This window comes from Rana temporaria, chromosome 1, assembly GCF_905171775.1.
Source record: "Rana temporaria chromosome 1, aRanTem1.1, whole genome shotgun sequence".
NCBI lineage: Eukaryota > Metazoa > Chordata > Amphibia > Anura > Ranidae > Rana > Rana temporaria.
The window spans coordinates 380,969,437-380,987,552 of record NC_053489.1 but is presented as its reverse complement, the minus strand read 5'-3'; the positions used below and the strand labels follow the sequence as shown (position 1 = coordinate 380,987,552).

At 42.0% G+C, this 18,116-nt stretch overlaps 1 protein-coding gene across 3 annotated transcripts in view; it reads right to left on the bottom strand.

Moving 5' to 3' along the window:
- HDGFL2 (HDGF like 2) overlaps positions 1-18,116 on the bottom strand; it is a 742,998-nt gene that overhangs the window by 24,586 nt on the left and 700,296 nt on the right. For 2 of the 3 annotated variants that reach the window (XR_005742112.1, XM_040322523.1), the window contains exon 15: positions 6,549-6,663. The exons of the other annotated variant lie outside the window; for it this stretch is intronic. Coding sequence is in view for 1 of the 2 variants with exons in the window: in XM_040322523.1 (XP_040178457.1) it covers positions 6,549-6,663 (115 nt within the window). In the remaining variant the exon portion in view is untranslated. The remainder of the gene's footprint in view (positions 1-6,548; positions 6,664-18,116) is intronic. 3 annotated transcript variants of the gene reach the window in all.

Genomic DNA, 18,116 nt, shown 5'->3' with positions numbered 1-18,116 from the left:
ACTAATGCATCTGTCCCGCATGCGAGTGGATCCTTTGTCCTTGACACAAAGCTGTTCAACTTCTTGTTGAACCTGGACGCCAATACATTTTATGTACAGGGTACCCTTTCTTTGTCATTTGGTCAGAAAACAGTCGGGGTCATTCTCCCGGGAACAATTGATGACGGCTCTAGAGAATCGCCTGCCAATTCTGCATTTCATGAAATGACGATTGTCAATAGGCAAGGCACAAGCTCCTCTGCCCAAGCCAGAACATGGCTTACTTCCCTCTGGCTGCGTTACTTCTAGTGCCTCCTTGGTAAACAAAGTAAATCACTAGTGTGGCATTGTCGGATTGTACTCTGCAGAACAATCCTTCAACCTAAACATCCAGGTGACTAATCTCCTTGCTCCTGGTTGGCTGTACGCCCCTCGGTCTCTCCCCTCCTACCAGCCTTTGGTTGGCCCCCATCCCCTTTTTCCTCCCTCTCCACCCTTTGGGCCCTTCCCTGTCCCCTTCCCCCTCCCCCTGTTTCGCTGATGTGGGGTCGCATTTTGCGGCCTCTTGTAGGCCCGGGGGTGATCCTTTGTCAGCCCCACAATATGGTCTTCCCTTTTTTCCATCCGACCATCCTCTTAACTGGCGGGACCCTCAAGGGTTGCTCATTGGTGGCCGGTCGCTGGCTGACTGCTGTCCTTGTTTTCCAATAGTCACTCTGGGTATGTTTTTCTTGGCAACGATGTTAATATGTCATGTGAAAGTTGTACATAGTTGTTTGCAAAAACGTGTATACAATGTCTAACATATATGTATTCCATTGTAGTATTTATGGTCGCAAACCTTTGTTTCCCCTGAAGACCGCAATCATATAAAAGGTCGAAACGCGTTGGGGCCATGTGTCCATAGTAATCATCTTTAATGATGTACTGACTGTTACTGACCGTTTTTTACATGTATTAGCCTTTGTCTATATGTCCTTTTCGAAGCTCATGGTCTGATTCCTCTCAGATAATTTTTTACACTTGATACCATTCAAACTGTAATAAACGTCATACTTTTATACAAATTTTCACCATCTGTATTATCTTTACTTATTGCTGAAACTCAAAGCACCTAGGGGTAACCTTTCCTTTTTTCAACGTCCAGGCCCTTAACCTCTTTCCCACGGGCTTGTTTTTCAGATTCGGTGTTTACGAGACAAACAGTTTTTTTTTTGCTAGAAAATTACTTAAAACCCCCAAACATTATATATATTTTTTTCTAACACCCTAGAGAATAAAATGGCAGTCATTGCAATACTTTTTGTCACACCGTATTTGTGCAGCGGTCTTACAAGCGCACTTTTTTTGGAAAAAAAAACACTTATTTGAATTAAAAAATAAGACAACAATAAATTTTGCCCATTTTTTTTATATATTGTGAAAGATAATGTTACGCCAAGTAAAATGATACCCAACATGTCATGTTTAAAAATTGCGCCCGCTCGTGGCATGACGTCAAACTTTTACCCTTAAAAATCTTGATAGGCGACGTTTAAAAAATTCTACAGGTTGCATTTTTTGAGTTACAAAGGAGGTCTAGGGCTAGAATTATTGCTCTCGCTCTAACGATCGCGGTGATACCTCACTTGTGTGGTTTGAACACAGTTTTCATATGCGGGCGCTACTCGTGTATGCGTTCGCTTCTGTGCGCGAGCTCGTCGGGACGGGGCGCTTTAAAACATTTTTTTTTTGTTTTCTTATTTATTTTTATTTAGTTTATAATTTTTTACACTGAAATAAAAAAAAAATTGGATCACTTTTATTCCTTTTACAAGGAATGTAAACATCCCTTGTAATAGAAAAAAGCTTGACAGGACCTCAACTACAATATTTAACCCATAATTCCCATGCAGAAAAATAATTATATGCATATTATCAGTAATGGGTTAAATATGTTCATTGTCAGGAGTTAACATGATATTCCTCCAATAAACCTCAAAAAAAATAATAATTCTACCCATTTTCCCATCAAAAACAGTTCAAGTGCAATTTTTCCATTACTTCTCTATAATTTACAATGATCATATTGTGCAGGTGCATATATATTTACCAGCAAGTGAACAGTTAAACATTAGCAACTGCTTCTTGCAACATTGTATCAAGCACTGCAGGAAAGAATAACATATTTTGACAAACAGAGTCATCATCATATATATGTGTATAAAGTACACTGACATCTAGTGAGAGTTCTCAGTATTGCAGCCAATAATCCAATCATCCCATCACCCCAATATGCAGTTTAGTACATCCCACTTTAGAGGCACAGCATTAATTTTACTGTTAAAAACATTTTATTAGTTCATATCCATTAAAAAAGGTTTGTATAAAAAAAAGACACATATCGCACTACAATTCATCATAATAAAATACATGTAAAAAAATGTAATATGTTCACATATACCGTATTTGCCGGTGTATAAGGCGACCAGGCGTATAAGACGACCCCCTAATTTTACATTTTTTTTGTAAGATTTTTTGCCTGTACTCACTGTATAAGATGACCCCCCTTCCGACGCTTCATATTTCTTCCTTCTGGAGCCATATTCTTCTTCCTTCTTGCTGGAGCTGGAGCCAATCATGGTGAGCGATGTGTTCTATTAATGAATACAAAGCCTGCTTGGATTGGCAGAGGCTGTAACATCATCAGCCCACGTCTCTCTCACTCTCAAAGCCAATCCGTGCAGGCTACTATATGTAGCCTGCTCGGATTGGCAGAGGTTGTTACTCCAATCTGAGCAAGCTCTGTATTTGAATACATCGCTCACTGGGATTGGCTAAGCGGTATATACTGTATGTAGCCAAAGCTGACCAGGCTTATAAGACGACCCCTGCTTTTTGAGCAGTGTAAAAGGTAGTCTTATACGCCAGCAAATACAGTATTTTGTTTCTACGGCTCAACACATTTCCTGGACATCGTCCTCTTCGTCAGGAACCATCAATACAGACTTTGAAATACAGGTGAAACTCGAAAAATTTGAATATCGTGCAAAAGTTCATTTATTTCACTAATGCAACTCTAATGCAAACTAATATACTGCACGAGATAGACTCATTACATGCAAAGCAAGATAGTTCAAGCTGTCATTTGTCATAATTGTGATGATTAAGGCTTACAGCTCATGAAAACCCCAAATCCACAATCTCAGAAAATTAGAGTATTGTGAAAAGGTGCAATATTCTAGGCTCAAAGTGTCCCACTCTAATCAGCCAATTAAAGTGGTACTAAAGGTTTGATTTTTTTTTTTTAAATAACAAACATGTCTTACTTGCCTCCACTGTGCAGTTTGTTTCGAATAGAGTGGCCTCCCGAACGCTGTCTTCTGGGGTCCCCCTGCTGTCTTGGCTCCTCCCTGCATCAGATAACCCCCTCTGGGAAGTGCACTCCTGAGGGGGTTACCTTGCGGGCGTGCTCCCAAATGAAGCATTTGCGTCCATAGACACGAATGCCGGACTCGGCCCCCGATGCCTGTGTCATTTGATTTGATTGACAGCAGTGGGAGCCAATGGCTGCACTGCTATCAATCTATCCAATGAAGAGCCGAGAAGCCCATGCTGAGACCCAGCTCGTTTGACGGCTCAAGAAAGTAAAATGGGGGGCTTGGATGGATGGTAATTATCAGATGTTTTATCACCTTAATGCATAGGATGCATTAAGGTGAAAAAACAGGAAGATTTACAACCCCTTTAAGCCACAACACCTGCAAAGGGGTCCTGAGCCTTTAAACTGTCTCTCAGTCTGGTTCAGTAGGAGTCACAATCATGGGAAAGACTGCTAACCTGACAGTTGTGACTAAAACCATGACAGACACCCTCCATAAGGAGGGAAAGCCTCAAAAAGGTAATTGCAAAAGAAGTTGGATGTGCTGTATCAAAGCACATTAATAGAAAGTTATGTGGAAGGGAAACGTGTGGAAGAAAAAGGTGCACAAGCAGCAGGAAAATGACCACAGCCTGGAGAAGATTGTCAGGAAAAGGCCATTCAAAAGTTTTGGTGACTTTCACAAGGAGTGGACTGAGGCTAGAGTCAGTGCATCAAGAGCCACCACACACAGACGGATCCTGGACACGGGCTTCAAATGTTGTATTCCTATCGTCAAGCCACTCCTGAACAACAAATGTCAGAAGCATCTTACCTGGGCTAAAGAAAAAACAGACCTGGTCTGTTGCTCAGTGGTCCAAAGTCCTCTTTTCTGATGAGAGTACATTTTGCATCTCATTTGGAAACCAAGGACCCAGAATATGTAGGAAGAATGGAGAGGCACAAACTGCAAGATGCTTGAAGTCCAGTGTGAAGTTTCCAGTCTGTGTTGATTTGGGGAGCCATGTCATCTGCTGGTGTTGGTCCATAGTGCTTCATTAAGTCCAGGGTCAACGCAGCCGTCTACCAGGAGATTTTGGAGCACTTCATGCTTCCTTCCACAGACGAACTCTATGGGGATGCTGACTTCATTTTCCAGCAGGACTTGGCACGTGCCCACACTGCCAAAAGCACCAAAATCTGGTTCAATAACGCTGGGATTACTGTGCTTGATTGGCCAGCAAACTCGCCTGACCTGAACCCCATAGAGAATCTATGGGGCATTTTCAAGAGAAAGATGAGACATGAGACCGAACAATGCAGAAGAGCTGAAGGCTGCTATTGACGCATCCTGGACTTCCATAACTCAGCAGTGCCACAAGCTGATAGCTTCCATGCTCGGCAGTAATTGCTGCAAAAGGGGCCCAAACCAAGTACTGAGTACAAATGGATGCTTATACTTTTCAGAGGTCCAATATTGTTCTATGTACAATCCTTGTTTTATTGATTGCATGCAACATTAACATTTTCTGAGATTGTGGATTTGGGGCTTTCACGGCTTGAACTATCTTGCTTTGCATGTAATGAGTCTATCTCTTATATTAGTTCACCTTTTAAGTTGCATTAGTGAAATAAATAAATGTTTGCACGATGTTCAAATTTTTTGAGTTTCACTTGTATAATGCAATCAAAATGAGATAACAATTGTCAAAAATCACATTAACAATACACCCCTTACATACATGCTAAAAGAGACCAAAGAACAAGGGTGGAGAGGAGGGAGATTGCAAAGCTCAGGGGCGGACCGATCCATCGGGCTCCGCCCGAGGCCATATGGGGCCCGGACCTGCCCCAATGAGAGGCCACTTGAAGCGGTAATAATACCGATAATAATACTGTTAACGGCGCGCTGCTCCTTCCCAGCTGCTTGTACTGTATGCGTCGCGACATCACCTGGCTGGGATGGACAAGAAGGGAGGAAGGGCCGGCGGGGAAAAGTGCGCCGTTAGTGGTATTATTACAGGCATCAGGTGAGGTGAGTGAAGCTTTTTTTTTTATAGACACAAGGGCCATCATCGGAGGGAGGATCAGGCGAATACAGATGTATGAGGCCCGGGCCCCAACAGTACTGCAGGAAGGCCCATGATACTCTCCTGGTCCCCCCACCTGTGTAGTGTCCCCCCATGTTCTCCCCCATTGTCCCTGTGTGCTCTCTCTTCCCCATTGTCCCCCTGTGTTCTTCCCCCCTACAGTGTCCCCCATTGAGCTCTCCCCCCCAGTGTGCTCTTCATCTCTCCATTCCCCAGTGTCCCACTGTGTGCTCCCCCTCACCGGTGTAGTGTCCTCCTGTGTTCTTCCCCCCCCTTACAGTGTCCCCCATTGTGCTCTCCCCCTCCAGTGTCCCCCATTGTGCTCTCCCCCCACAGTGTCCCCCTGTGTGTTTCCCCCCTCGCAGTGTCCCCCTGTGTACTTCCCCCAGTGTCTCCCCAGTGTCTCCCATTGTGCTCTCCCCCCAGTATCTCCCATTGTGCTCTTCCCCCCTCCAGTGTCCCCCATTGAGCTCTCCCCCCCTCCAGTGTCCCCTATTGTGCTCTCCCTCCCCCAGTGTCCCCCTGTGTGCTCTCCCCCCACCAGTATAGTGTCACCCATTGTGCGCTCCCGCCCCCAGTGTGCTCTCCCCTCACCCCAATGTCCCCCTGTGTGCTCTCCCTCCCAGTGTCCCCTTGTGTTCTTCCCACCCCCAGTGTTTTGAATTACTCTTTCAATATGTAAATAAATATCTTAAAACTCTTTAACCACTTGGAATATCTTGGTGCATAATGTGAGTATCTTGCTGTGTGGTGGAAATGGGGGGGGGGGGGGCCCAGGTCAACTTTTGCATTGGGGCCCACAAGCTTTAAGCTACCCCTAAGGGAGGCTCCCCAGAAAGGGGAGGGCATCCTCAAAAGCTTGCCAGCGTCCAATAATCACAAGCCTATAACCCATGGGGTATGGGTAATTTGCCCTCGTCTTCTACTGTACAAATAAGTTCATTTTTTCAAAAGGAGTTTAGCAGTGGCCGGTTAATGTATAGAAATATATGTCTATGAACCAGGCAGATATCACTGTTGGCAAAAGTACCCTGGCCACAAAACATTCACCACAACTTTTTACCATAGTCAGTCAATCAGGTGTGAAGAGGTACACAAGTACCTATATATTAGTGTGACATTAGTGCTTGCATACTGACCAGCTGTGTTGATCGTCACAAGAATTCTGGATGGCAGTGGAAATCTGTTCCTCCTCTCCTTCCCTATTTGCACCAAGGGTGTTTTGTGAAACAGAGTCTCCATTGAGAGAAGAAGCTGAACATTAAAAAAAAAAAAAAATAATATATATATATATATATATAAATAAGTCCCCAAATTCCTCCCTCCATTTGCTGCAATTCTCTTGCCATGTGGAATGATGTTAATGTGCTAAATTGCAAACAAAACATGCATGCGATCAGAAATGGTATGTACCAAAGTCTACAGTCTATTAGCCTAAATTCACACTAGTGCAGTATTTTAATCTTATTTTGCCGCTGACCTACAGAATAAAAAAAAAAAAAAAAAAAAAGCTACACTTACCAGTAATGTCTTTTTCTGGAGTCTTTCTCTTTTTTATTTTCCCAATTTCTTTATTTTTCACTTTTTCATTTATACATTTATACAGAGAGCCAAACAACAACATCATATAGGGATCCAAAGGGAATTAATTAACCACGTAAAATAAGCATATCCTCATTCTATATAATCACCAGATATAAATTAATGCATTCAATTTACACATATCCTACTAACTCCCTCTTTCCAAAGTAATATACACTAAAGGTAGGAGGGATCAAATGAGACCCCTAGTCCAATTATATTAATCAGCGAGATAAAGACTGAGGAAGGGCATGCAAAAAATCAATAAAAAAAAATATCCCTCCCCTCTCCCCCCCCCCTTGTATTTTCCCCTCATATCTGAGCTAAAGACAAAGCTATCCCATAGCCTTTCTTGTTGACTATCGTCTCATAGTGCTCCATCTCCTCCTTTTAAGATATAATCCATTTCCACTCCCTGTACTTTACCCCCCCCCCTCCTTCCATCTCCTCCTCTCTCGCTACCCCCTATTCCCCATCCGCTGTCATCCTCCCCTCTTCCGAGGCTATGAAACTCCATGGTGACCAATTTTTTAAATAAATCTCTTTTTTTCCTATTTGTCCATATTAGATCTTCCATTCTGTTCACTTCTTCCACTTTTTGAAGCCACATATTCACAGTAGGAGGTTGTTTCCGTTTCCATTTTAATGGTATGCATGCTTTAGCAGCATTCACTAAATGACACACAATTGAATTCCTGTATGTATCCCATGGAATCTTCGATAGATGCAGAAGAACAAACTCTGGCCCTTCCAGTATCTCTACCTCGCTGAATTTTTTAATAATTTCACGAACATCCTTCCAGAAACCCTTAACCCTGGGACAAGACCAGAAAATATGTACCAGGGTGCCCTGTTCTATCTGACATCTCCAGCATATCTGTCATATTTGGGAAACATCTATGGAGTTTCTCCAGAGTTCTATACCATTGATAATTAATATTTGTTTCATGTATTTTTGTACATGTAGCGGTCTTAAATATAGATTGTATAATTTTTTTTTTTTTTTAGATTCCTGGAAAGTCCTCCCCCGATCGGTTTCCCACTTATGAAAGAAGGGTAACTGATAGTTCTCAGGTAGTTTAATCACTAACATATACATTTTGGATACTGTATGCTTAATTGGCTCTGTTTCCATACATAATTTCTCAAATGGTGTTAGGCTACGATCCAGAAGGCATGATGTAGCTATAGTATTTAAAACATTTCTCAATTGTGCAGCTTGCCAAAACTCTAATTGAAAAGTGCCATTTCCATTTATTAGTTCCTGTATTATTGGCCAGTTTCCAAGGGTCCTAAAAATGCGAGGCCTGAAACAAACCTTGTTCCAATAATACCGCGAAAGGTCCTTTTTGCATACCTGGAATAAATTGAGGATTACCTAATATAGCATCAATGGGGAATTATATGTGGTGTGGTGGTGGGACCCTGTGCTACCTTAAAAATTCCTGGTTTACGCCAGATTTTGGAGAGAAAGACACATGGATTGCTCAGCTGTGTGTTGGGCTATTTAGTTCTGACCTGACTATGGCTCAGGGCCCCACCCCACAGACAGGAAGTCTGTTCCTGGGAGTCAGGTGGACTCTCTTCCCTCTGAGAAGAGTCAGAGGCTGGCATGTCTGCAGGAGGCAGATGTCATTGGTGATTGAGCAGCAAGGCACTGGTCAGGAGTAAGCTAGGTGTGAGTATAACTCTAGGAAACTCTGTTTGTTCAGAGGAGCAGACTTAAGGCCTAGGCTAAATGCCTGAAACAGCCGGATGGCAAGAATGAAAGCAAGGAGGCTAAAGTGTTAAGTATGCAAGATGCAGTAATGGTGGAACCCCCCTGTGAGGGCTACTAATGTATTTGTGAACTTTTTGGTGCTTTTAAATAAAAGTGGGCTACCAGGCCCTTAAAAATTCAGTTCTGGACTGGCGTACTCACTAAAAACACCTGAGTCTGATCATCCTAGTCTTACAGAGGCTATTTTATCCCTAGAAAAAAAGATTATAACACACTCGCAATGTAGGCAATATTGTTGGGTGTTTCTTAGCATTATCTGGGATATTTCTGTAACACCAGGGGGCTCCATTTAATAATTCCCTACATTGTGCTTGTTCTAGATTAGGCCAAATTTTCATATTTCTATGTCGACACCAATCTAATACATGGCCTAAGTGGATAGCTTGATGGTACTTGTATACATCAGGAACAGCCAACCCACTGTGCTGTTTTGATAACAATAGTAATGACCTCTTAATCCTTGGTTTTTTACCTGCCCAGATGAATTTCATCAATAATGTTTGAAGATTTCTGAAAAAAGTTATTGGTATTTCAATTGGGAGTGCCTGGAGTAGATACAGTATTTTGGACAAAACATTAATTTTAATTATATTAATTCTTCCAAACCAGGAAAACTTTCCCTTATGCCATTTCTCCAGTAGTCCATGTACTTTACTTAATATTGGCTGGAAGTTCAATTCATACATTTTGGACGCGTTTGCTGCAATATTAGTCCCTAGGTACTTCCATCCTTGGTCTGACCATTTACATTTATAGCTTAGGTTTATTGATTCCATCATTTTCTATGGGGTTGCTACCATCAGAGCCTCCGGTTTGGTACGGTTTATTTTAAAATATGAAAGTCTACCATATAATTCAATCTCCTTAAATAAATTCGGAAGCAAAACTATTGGGTTTGTCACGGAAAATAGCATATCGTCTGCATATGCTGCGACTTTATGCTGTGTTCCCCCATTTAAATTCCCTTAATATCCTTATTTAACCGTATTATACACAGAAAGGGCTCTAAGGTTAGTGCAAATATCAACAGTGGGCAGATTTGCCTTGTCCCATTTGTCATCTTAAAAGATGGGGAAACTACCCCGTTCACTTTCACTTGGGCTATGGGACCTTTATACATGCTAGCATTCGAATTTTTCGAAATTTCTAACTTTTAGATTTTCAAAATTTCGAATTTTTAGATTTTCGAAATTTCGAATTTTCATCTTTTTTATTTTTCTAATTTTTCAATTTTCAAAATTTCGAATTTCAATTTTCGAATTTTTCAATTTTCGAAATTTCAATTTTTTTTTTTTTCGAATTTACAAATTTTCCATTTTCGAATTTACTAATTTTCGAAAATGAAAAATTCGAAAAAGAAAAAAAAAAGAAAATTAAAAAAAAAAGAAAATTAGAAAATGTTTTTGTTTCATTCGTCTTTTTTCGGTAAATTCTGAAAATTAATTTTTCCGTTTTCGGAAATCCAAAAATTCGGAATTCCGAATTTCCTGAATTTCCGAAAAAAGCAAAATAACGAAAAAAAATATATTTTTCGAATTTCCTGAATTTCCGAAAAAAAACACGAATGAAACAAAAATGAAAAAAACAAATTTTTTGAATTTCCAGAATTTCCGAAAAAAACGAAAACAACAATTCTTTTGGCAGTGCACATGTCTAATATATGGTGGCTTTTACTGTCTCTGAATGAAAGGAGGCTGTGTCCCCCATTTCATTAAACATCTTGACGAAAAAAGTTTGCGCTGTAAATCCATCTGGTCCGGGTGCTTTTCCGGGTTTTGCCAATTTTATTGCATTCTGGACTTTTTCTTAAGGTTTTGGCGATTCCAACTCCTCACTTACTACGGTCGTCAGACTCGGTATTCCACTTGATATTAAATATTCCTCCATCTCTGCTTGGTCTGGCTCCCCCAGACTCAAATTGTACAGTGCAGAGTAGTAATCGCCAAACTCTTCCACAATTTTTTTCCCGGTAATTGCGCTTCCGTCCCATTTATTTTTTAACCAAGGGTATATATGTCGTCCTAGTCTGTATATCCTGTAAGGCTCTTGTCAATTGCCTGCCACATTTGTTGCCTGATTCGTAGCTACATTTATGCAGTATCTGTAATGCCATTTTTGCTCTACATTGTAATAGCTCCATTACTTGTCTTCGTGTTTTTAATAATTCTACTTCTGTAGTATGAGAATGTTTATGTCATGCCTCTAAGTTTTGAATTTTTCCCAATAATCCTATTAGCTTCTCTCTCTTTCTTAACCACTTAAGACCCGGACCAAAATGCAGGTAAAGGACCAGGCCCCTTTTTGCGATTCGGCACTGCGTCGCTTTAACTGACAATTGCGCGGTTATGCGACATGGCTTCCAAACAAAATTGGCATCCCTTTTTCCCCACAAATAGAGCTTTCTTTTGGTGGTATTTGATCACCTCTGCGGTTTTTATTTTTTGTGCTATAAACAAAAATAGAGCGACAATTTTGAAAAAAAAATGCAATATTTTTTACTTGTTGCTATAATAAATATCCCCCAAAAATATATAAATTTGTTTTACTCAGTTTAGGCCGATACATATTCTTCTACCTATTTTTGGTAAAAAAAAATCAAAATAAGCGTTTATCGATTGGTTTGCGCAACATTTATAGCGTTTACAAAAAAGGGGATCGTTTTATTGCATTTTTATAAAAAAACATTTTTTACTACTAATGGCGGCGATCAGCGATTTTTTTCGCGACTGCGACATTATGGCGGACACATCGGACAATTTTGACACATTTTTGGGACCAAAAATGCATTGTTTACTGTGAAAATGACGATTGCAGTTTGAAAGTTAACCACAAGGGGGCGCTGAAGGGGTTAAGTGTGACCCCATCTGTGTTTCTAACTGTAGGGGGGTGTGGCTGTAGGTCTGACATCATTGATTGCGATTCCCTATATTAGGGAACACACGATCGATGACGGCGCCACAGTGAAGAACGGGGAAGCTGTGTTTACCCCGAAATTCTTCAATTTCGGGGACCAATCGCGGGACTCCAGCGGCGATCGGCCCGCGACCCACGGCTGGGCATATAACAATCACGTACATGTACGTGATTGTGCCCAGCCGTGCCATTCTGCCGATGTATATCGGCGTTAGGCGGTCCTTAAGTGGTTAATCCTTGCTCAGTGTTTAATCATTACTCCTCGTATTACAGCTTTATGTGTTTCCCAGATTATTCCCAGTGTACTATCTGAATTCTTATTTGTCTGAAAGAACCATTTCACCTCTTTCTGAATATCCTCCATCACCATAGGGTCTTGGAGGAGACTTTCATTGAGTTTCCACATCATTGGGGTTGAATGGTTTCTCTAACAAACTATACTTCACAAAGATTGGTGCGTGATCTGACCAAGTTATCATACCAATGGCAGTTTCCTTAACCGAGTGTAGTTGTTTGTGAGGGATATAAAAAAACGTCTATTCGTCAATATACTCTATGTGGGTTGGAGAAGTAAGAACAATCTTTCCTTTGGATGTAATAACCGCCATATATCCAGGAGTCTTTCAGGACAGCCACCTTCAGAGACCCTGGCTCCTCCCTACCCCAGGAAACACCACGTCAGTCATTTTAAAAAGCAACCTCCCCTGCTGGTCCTTCCGTTTTTGAAGAGCACCTCCAGGCCAGCTGGGAAGACACAAAAACACATTAGTAACGCACAATAAACTAGTTCTGCAGTTCCTGTGTTGAGGCCCCTCTCAAGGACCTTATATATTCGGGTGGGTAAACGGTGCTGTCTTGAAAGACTCCAGGAAAAGACGTTACCCGTAAGTGTAACTTTAGTTTTCCCACCATGTCTATCAGGACAGCAGACTTGAGAGGATAAACAAGCACTTACCATTTAGGATGGGACTACGGCCTGCAAGACCTTTCAACCAAAAAAATGCTCTTTTGCCCACACCAGGTCCACCCTGTAATGTTTCACCAAGGTGGCGAGACTGGACAACATTGCTCCAGCCCTTTCCACCTGTGAAGCTGCCATAGCTCTTGTGAAGAATGCCTTGATACCTACGAGAACCTCCTTCACTGCTAAGGTGTATGCCTGGCCAATGGATTACCTAAGCCAACTAGCTATATAGTGAGTGTGGAGGCCCTATATCCATTTTTCCTGAGGGCTTAGCACAAAAAGTGGGCAAAACTATCTCCTAGCTTCTGTGGAACTTTGAAGCCACTTTTGGCAAACAAATTTAGGTCTGTTTTAAAGACTACACGGTCCGGATCTAATAGACAAAGCTTCCAGCTTGCTGACCCTCCTGGCGGTCGTTATTGCCACAAAAAACGGTCTTAAGCGTCAGTTTTAACAAACCTCCTTCTGGAGATTTGAAGGGGGCCCCCACGAGGGCCTGCAAAACTAAGGATAGGTCCCATTTAGGGAAAGCTGGACCCTGAACCGGCCTCTAATAACCCAAGGATTGGAGGCTAGTGCTGATACCCAAATTCTTAATGTGCTTAAGGCTAACCCTATGTCCGCCCCACATTGCAAAAACTCCAGGACTGCGATGGGACTCTGAACACCAGTCATTAAAGTGTCTACAGACTTTCCGGTATATCAGGCGCGTCTCCTTCCTGCTACAAAGAGTGGACACCAGCTTCTCTAAAAACCCTTTAGATTTTAGCAAGTCCTCCTCAGTAGCCAGGTAGCGAGGTTCCACTGCTCAACCTGCGGACAAAATACCAGGCCCTGTGAGAGAAGGTCCTCCCGGACTGGCAACAACCATTGGGGTTCCACCGCTAGTTGTCTCAGAACTGAGAACCAAGGATTTTTGGGCCAGTGTGGTACCACCAGGATCAAGGAGGTATCCTCTGCCTGAAATTTTCTCAGAACCACCGGCAGCAAGGCTGGTGGGGGGGTCAGGGCATCTACCCCAAAGGGCACCATCCCATTTGTTTTCGGGAGAAGAACAGAGGTGCTTTCACGTTTTCCTTTGATGCAAAAAGGTCCACATCCGGGAACTCCCACCTCATGGCTAAGGGATCGAAGACCTCCAGGTTTAGGACGCAATCGCTCTTCCTCAGTGCTCTCCTGCTAAGAAAGTCTGCCACTGCATTCTTTTCCTCTTTTAAATGAACCACCGTTAGGGACATTGTGCATTGTCCTCTGCCCAGGTCAGGACCACTGTTGGCAAGGCCAGAAGGACACCGCATCTCATTCCGCCTTGTTCGTTTATATATGCGACTACCAAGGAGTTGTCTGACCATATCTGTATGTGGTGGCCCTGAAGCGCCAAGGACACTGCCTTCAGTTCTTTCCAGTTGGACAATCTTGTGACCGCTTCGCCCTCCCAGGTGCCCTCTGTCAGCAGGGGCCCTAGGTGCGCACCCCTGCCCTTGTCGCTTGAGTCCGTGGTCACAACCTTGGTGACCAGGATGACCGACAGCCGGCCTTGGGACAGGTTTGCCACTCTTTACCACCACAAGGATCTTTTTACCTAAGGTGGTACACTCACTAGGGTGTCTAATGACCCTGGTGGTCCCATACCTTCAAGATGAAGCCATGTAGGGGACAAAAGTGCAGCCCTGTACTGCTAGGATAGCAGAAGTTAAAAGTACTTAAGCTGACATTGCCCTCCTTATTGGGACCGGCTGGCTGCCCTGAAGCGATCTCACTATGTTGTCCATTTTCTGTACTTTTTGTTCCTGAGGCAGGAACACCCTCTGTTGTGTGGAGTCCAACAGATACCCCAGTTAGGTGATGCGCTGGGAGGTCACCCAGCTGGACTTTTCAAGGTTCAAAAGCCACCCTAGGCTCCTAAAAAAGTCCTTTGTCAACTCCAGATCCCAAGTTACCTGTTCTGGGGAAGTCACAGAGAGAAGATTGTCCATGGCTTCTGCCATGACCTGCGTAAAAATTTGGGGCAAGGATGATAAGGCGAAGAGCCTAAAACCGCAGGCGGACTGAATATTTCCCGACCCTTACAGCCAGACGCAGAACTTCAGAAAAGCTTCCGCAACAGGAGTATGGAGATAGGCATCCCTAGGTCTATAGATGCCATGTAACAATTTTGAGGTAGTAGTGTCCTGACCCAGAAGATCAACTCAATGCAGAATCTTTTGTAAGTTACTGACTGGTTCAGGGGTTTTAGGATAAGTCTGTACTCTTCCGAGGGCTTAAAATGACTGATGCTGTGTTTCCAGTGGAAGGGAGGAGCCAGGGTCTCAAGGTGGCTGTCCTGAAAGATGCGGTGGGAAAACACAACACAGGCGACTAAGCGTCTGTGTGTGCCGCACACCTCCGTGGAATGACCTATGCTGCCGACTTCTAACTGACCAGGTATTTTCTACTACTACTCTCTTTGATACATTTCTATCCAGTGAATTCTGTTTTCCACCCTTTGGGTAGCTGACTCAAGTGCTACATTTTGGTAGATTAAATATACTCTTTCAATTTCCGGCTTTAAACTAATATGGACCAGCTGTATGCCTAAGGTCCTGTGCGACTTAAAATTGATGATAGCCCTTTGCTATACATATACTCATACTTTTTGATATTTTTACTTGGTTCCTTTTCTGATCCTTAAAAATCCCCTTCTTTGAACTGGCTCTTTTTAGGTTCCGTTTGGTGAACTTGTTGCCTTGGTCAAAGTTGGTCATTTCCACGGATGTGTTATATGCTCATCCAAGCACTGTAAGTGAATTCTTTTTACTCTTGGGTTGTGCTTTGGTTCTTTATTTTTACCTGCTATGCTAAAGTATATTTACGGTACTCTATATTTCCTCTTTTTCAGCTGGTCACTGTCTCCCTTCTCCCCTCCCCCTCCTATGGTCGGGGATTTTGTGACCTCCACTTGTGGCATTGTCTGGCGCTGGGGTTATTCCATCCCTGCACCCCCGTTTTTTGGCCGTTAGCCCATGTGACCCGGTCCTATTCAGCTGGCTTGGGAGGTGATTGGGGTGTTTTCTTACCCCCTCACATTTCCCTCTATCCTGGATCGGCAGGTTGGCATTATGTGGTATGCATTGGCAGATTGATAGTATTTATCTATGTTTGTATAAACTATCTGTAAACATGTATTTTTTTGTATTTCATTATTAGAGTTGAAACTTCGATCTCAACCACACCCCTGAAGAAGCCCAACCGGGCGAAATATATTGGGTCTCATCAACTTGGTTGTGATCTCTGTATATATTACCTGCTATCTGTCACGGGAAATTTTATCAAATTGTGTTATAAATCAAGTTATATATGTATTCGCTAGACCCTTTTGGTCTCTAGTGTGCTATGTAGCTTGATGCACCATCCTTCTTTTAAAAAATTATTAACATTTATGCTATTGCTATCTTTATTCATCTTCTGTTAGCACCGTTATAGTCCCGCCATTGTCCTATTTCTTCCCCATGTAGTAAGTCTCCTTTAGTTCTGCAAAGTCTCAAACATTCATTAGAGCGTTGGTTACTAAATTTAGACAAAACAACTGGTGTACAATACCACCTTAGAATAACGTTGACTGATAGTTCCCATAAGGATGTACATTTGGAGGTAGATTGATTTATTTTACATGCAGCATGCCATTCATCACATGAAAAAGACTGTTCTAAATCTTTTTCCCATTGTGAATGGGAGGCGGATTTTGTAAAGTTTCTTTTTTGTTGAAGTAAATTATAAAAAAGGGAAATGCCCTTTTTTTTGGTCATGTGATGTAAAAAATAACCATGCTGATGTGTGAAAGTATATAGAGGTAATATAAAATGTTTGTAAGCAGCGTATTATTCGTGTATAGTGAGAGTAGTATGTTTGAGGCAAGGTAAATTCAGATTGGATGGTGTGGAATGATTTAATTCCATCTCTATCGTATAAGTCATGTATAGTCTTAATGCCTTGTGTGCTCCAGAGGTCATGGGGGACTTGATTTATTATAAGATGTAACACTCAAAATGGAATGTCCACTTTTACTTTTGACTCCAGGGAGTCTGTAGATTTTAGAATCCTAAGCCACGTTGTAATGGATATTTTCATCGTGGGAGATAAGTGTGTTGGGACTTCGATTCCTAGATGTGCACCAAACAGCCACAGGCTAGTCGGTCCTTGTTTACTGTAAGTGGACTCAATTAATCCCCATGACGTAGTTGGAGAAGGTTGAAACCATTATTTTATTTGTGTCATAATGGAGGCATAAAAGTAATCTTGGAAGTCTATGTAGCCTACCCCTCCCCACATTCTATGTTTAATCAGTTTGTGGTAGGCACACCGGGATCTTTTACCTTTCCAAATATAGTTAGATAGAATTGATTGTAGAGATAAAAAAAATTGAGTAGGGACTGGAATAGGTAAACATCTAAATAAGTATAAAACTTGAGGCAGATGGATCATTTTGAATGCAGATAGTCTACCCCACCAAGAGAGTTCGTTCTTTCCTAGTTTAAGCAAATCTGATTGTAATTTCTTTTTTAATGGAAAATAATTTTGTGTAAATAAAGAGAATTGATGACACCGCACAAATACCATGCCCAGATGTGACGGCTCTACAGCAAAACAAGGTAGGCCTCAATAGTGCGTCATCAATAGCCAACTACCCTACTTCAGGGATGCCGGTACTTGATACTACCATGAAGGATATGCTTTTATCCTTACAAATGTCCCTTATATTAAACTTTTCTAATATGATGAATAATTTTTCAGTTGAAATGAAGGGATTAGGAGACAGGGTCATCCATGTTGAAAACAAACTGATTGAGCAATCTGATACTGTTAACGATCTGATTGACGCATACAAAGATCAAGCATAAGATAATTAATGGATCAGAGCTAAACTCGCAGACCTCGAGGACCGCTCAAGAAGAAATAACATTAAATTGAGAGGGGTCCCTGAATCTGTGTCTCCAAATGCCTTACAAAAATATGCAGATGACTTAATCGCTATTGCCAGAAACGTCCAAGATTGAGCGTATGATAGACCGTATTCACCGCATACCCAAACCCAAACACCTGGATGCCTCTGTCCCCAGGGATGTCCTTATGAAAATTCATTTTTTCCCTACTAAGGAGAAACTTCTGACGAAGGCTAGATTGCTAACAAAATTGCATGATCCATATAAAGAAGTCCATCTATATGCTGACCTCTCACAGTATACACTAAAGTTGAGAAGACAATTGAAAACTACCACTAAGGCTTTGAACAATCACAAAATACCGTATAAATGGAAACACCCTGCCACGCTGATGATCACCAACAATGGAACGACTACTATTATATCAAAACCTCAAGAAGACTCGCAGCTTCTTCATTCTTGGGGTATAATCCCAGAGCTCTCCCATGAAGAGAGAAGAGATATGGGTAGATCCCGCTTTGGATACAACACACGTGAAGGTTACCGTCCT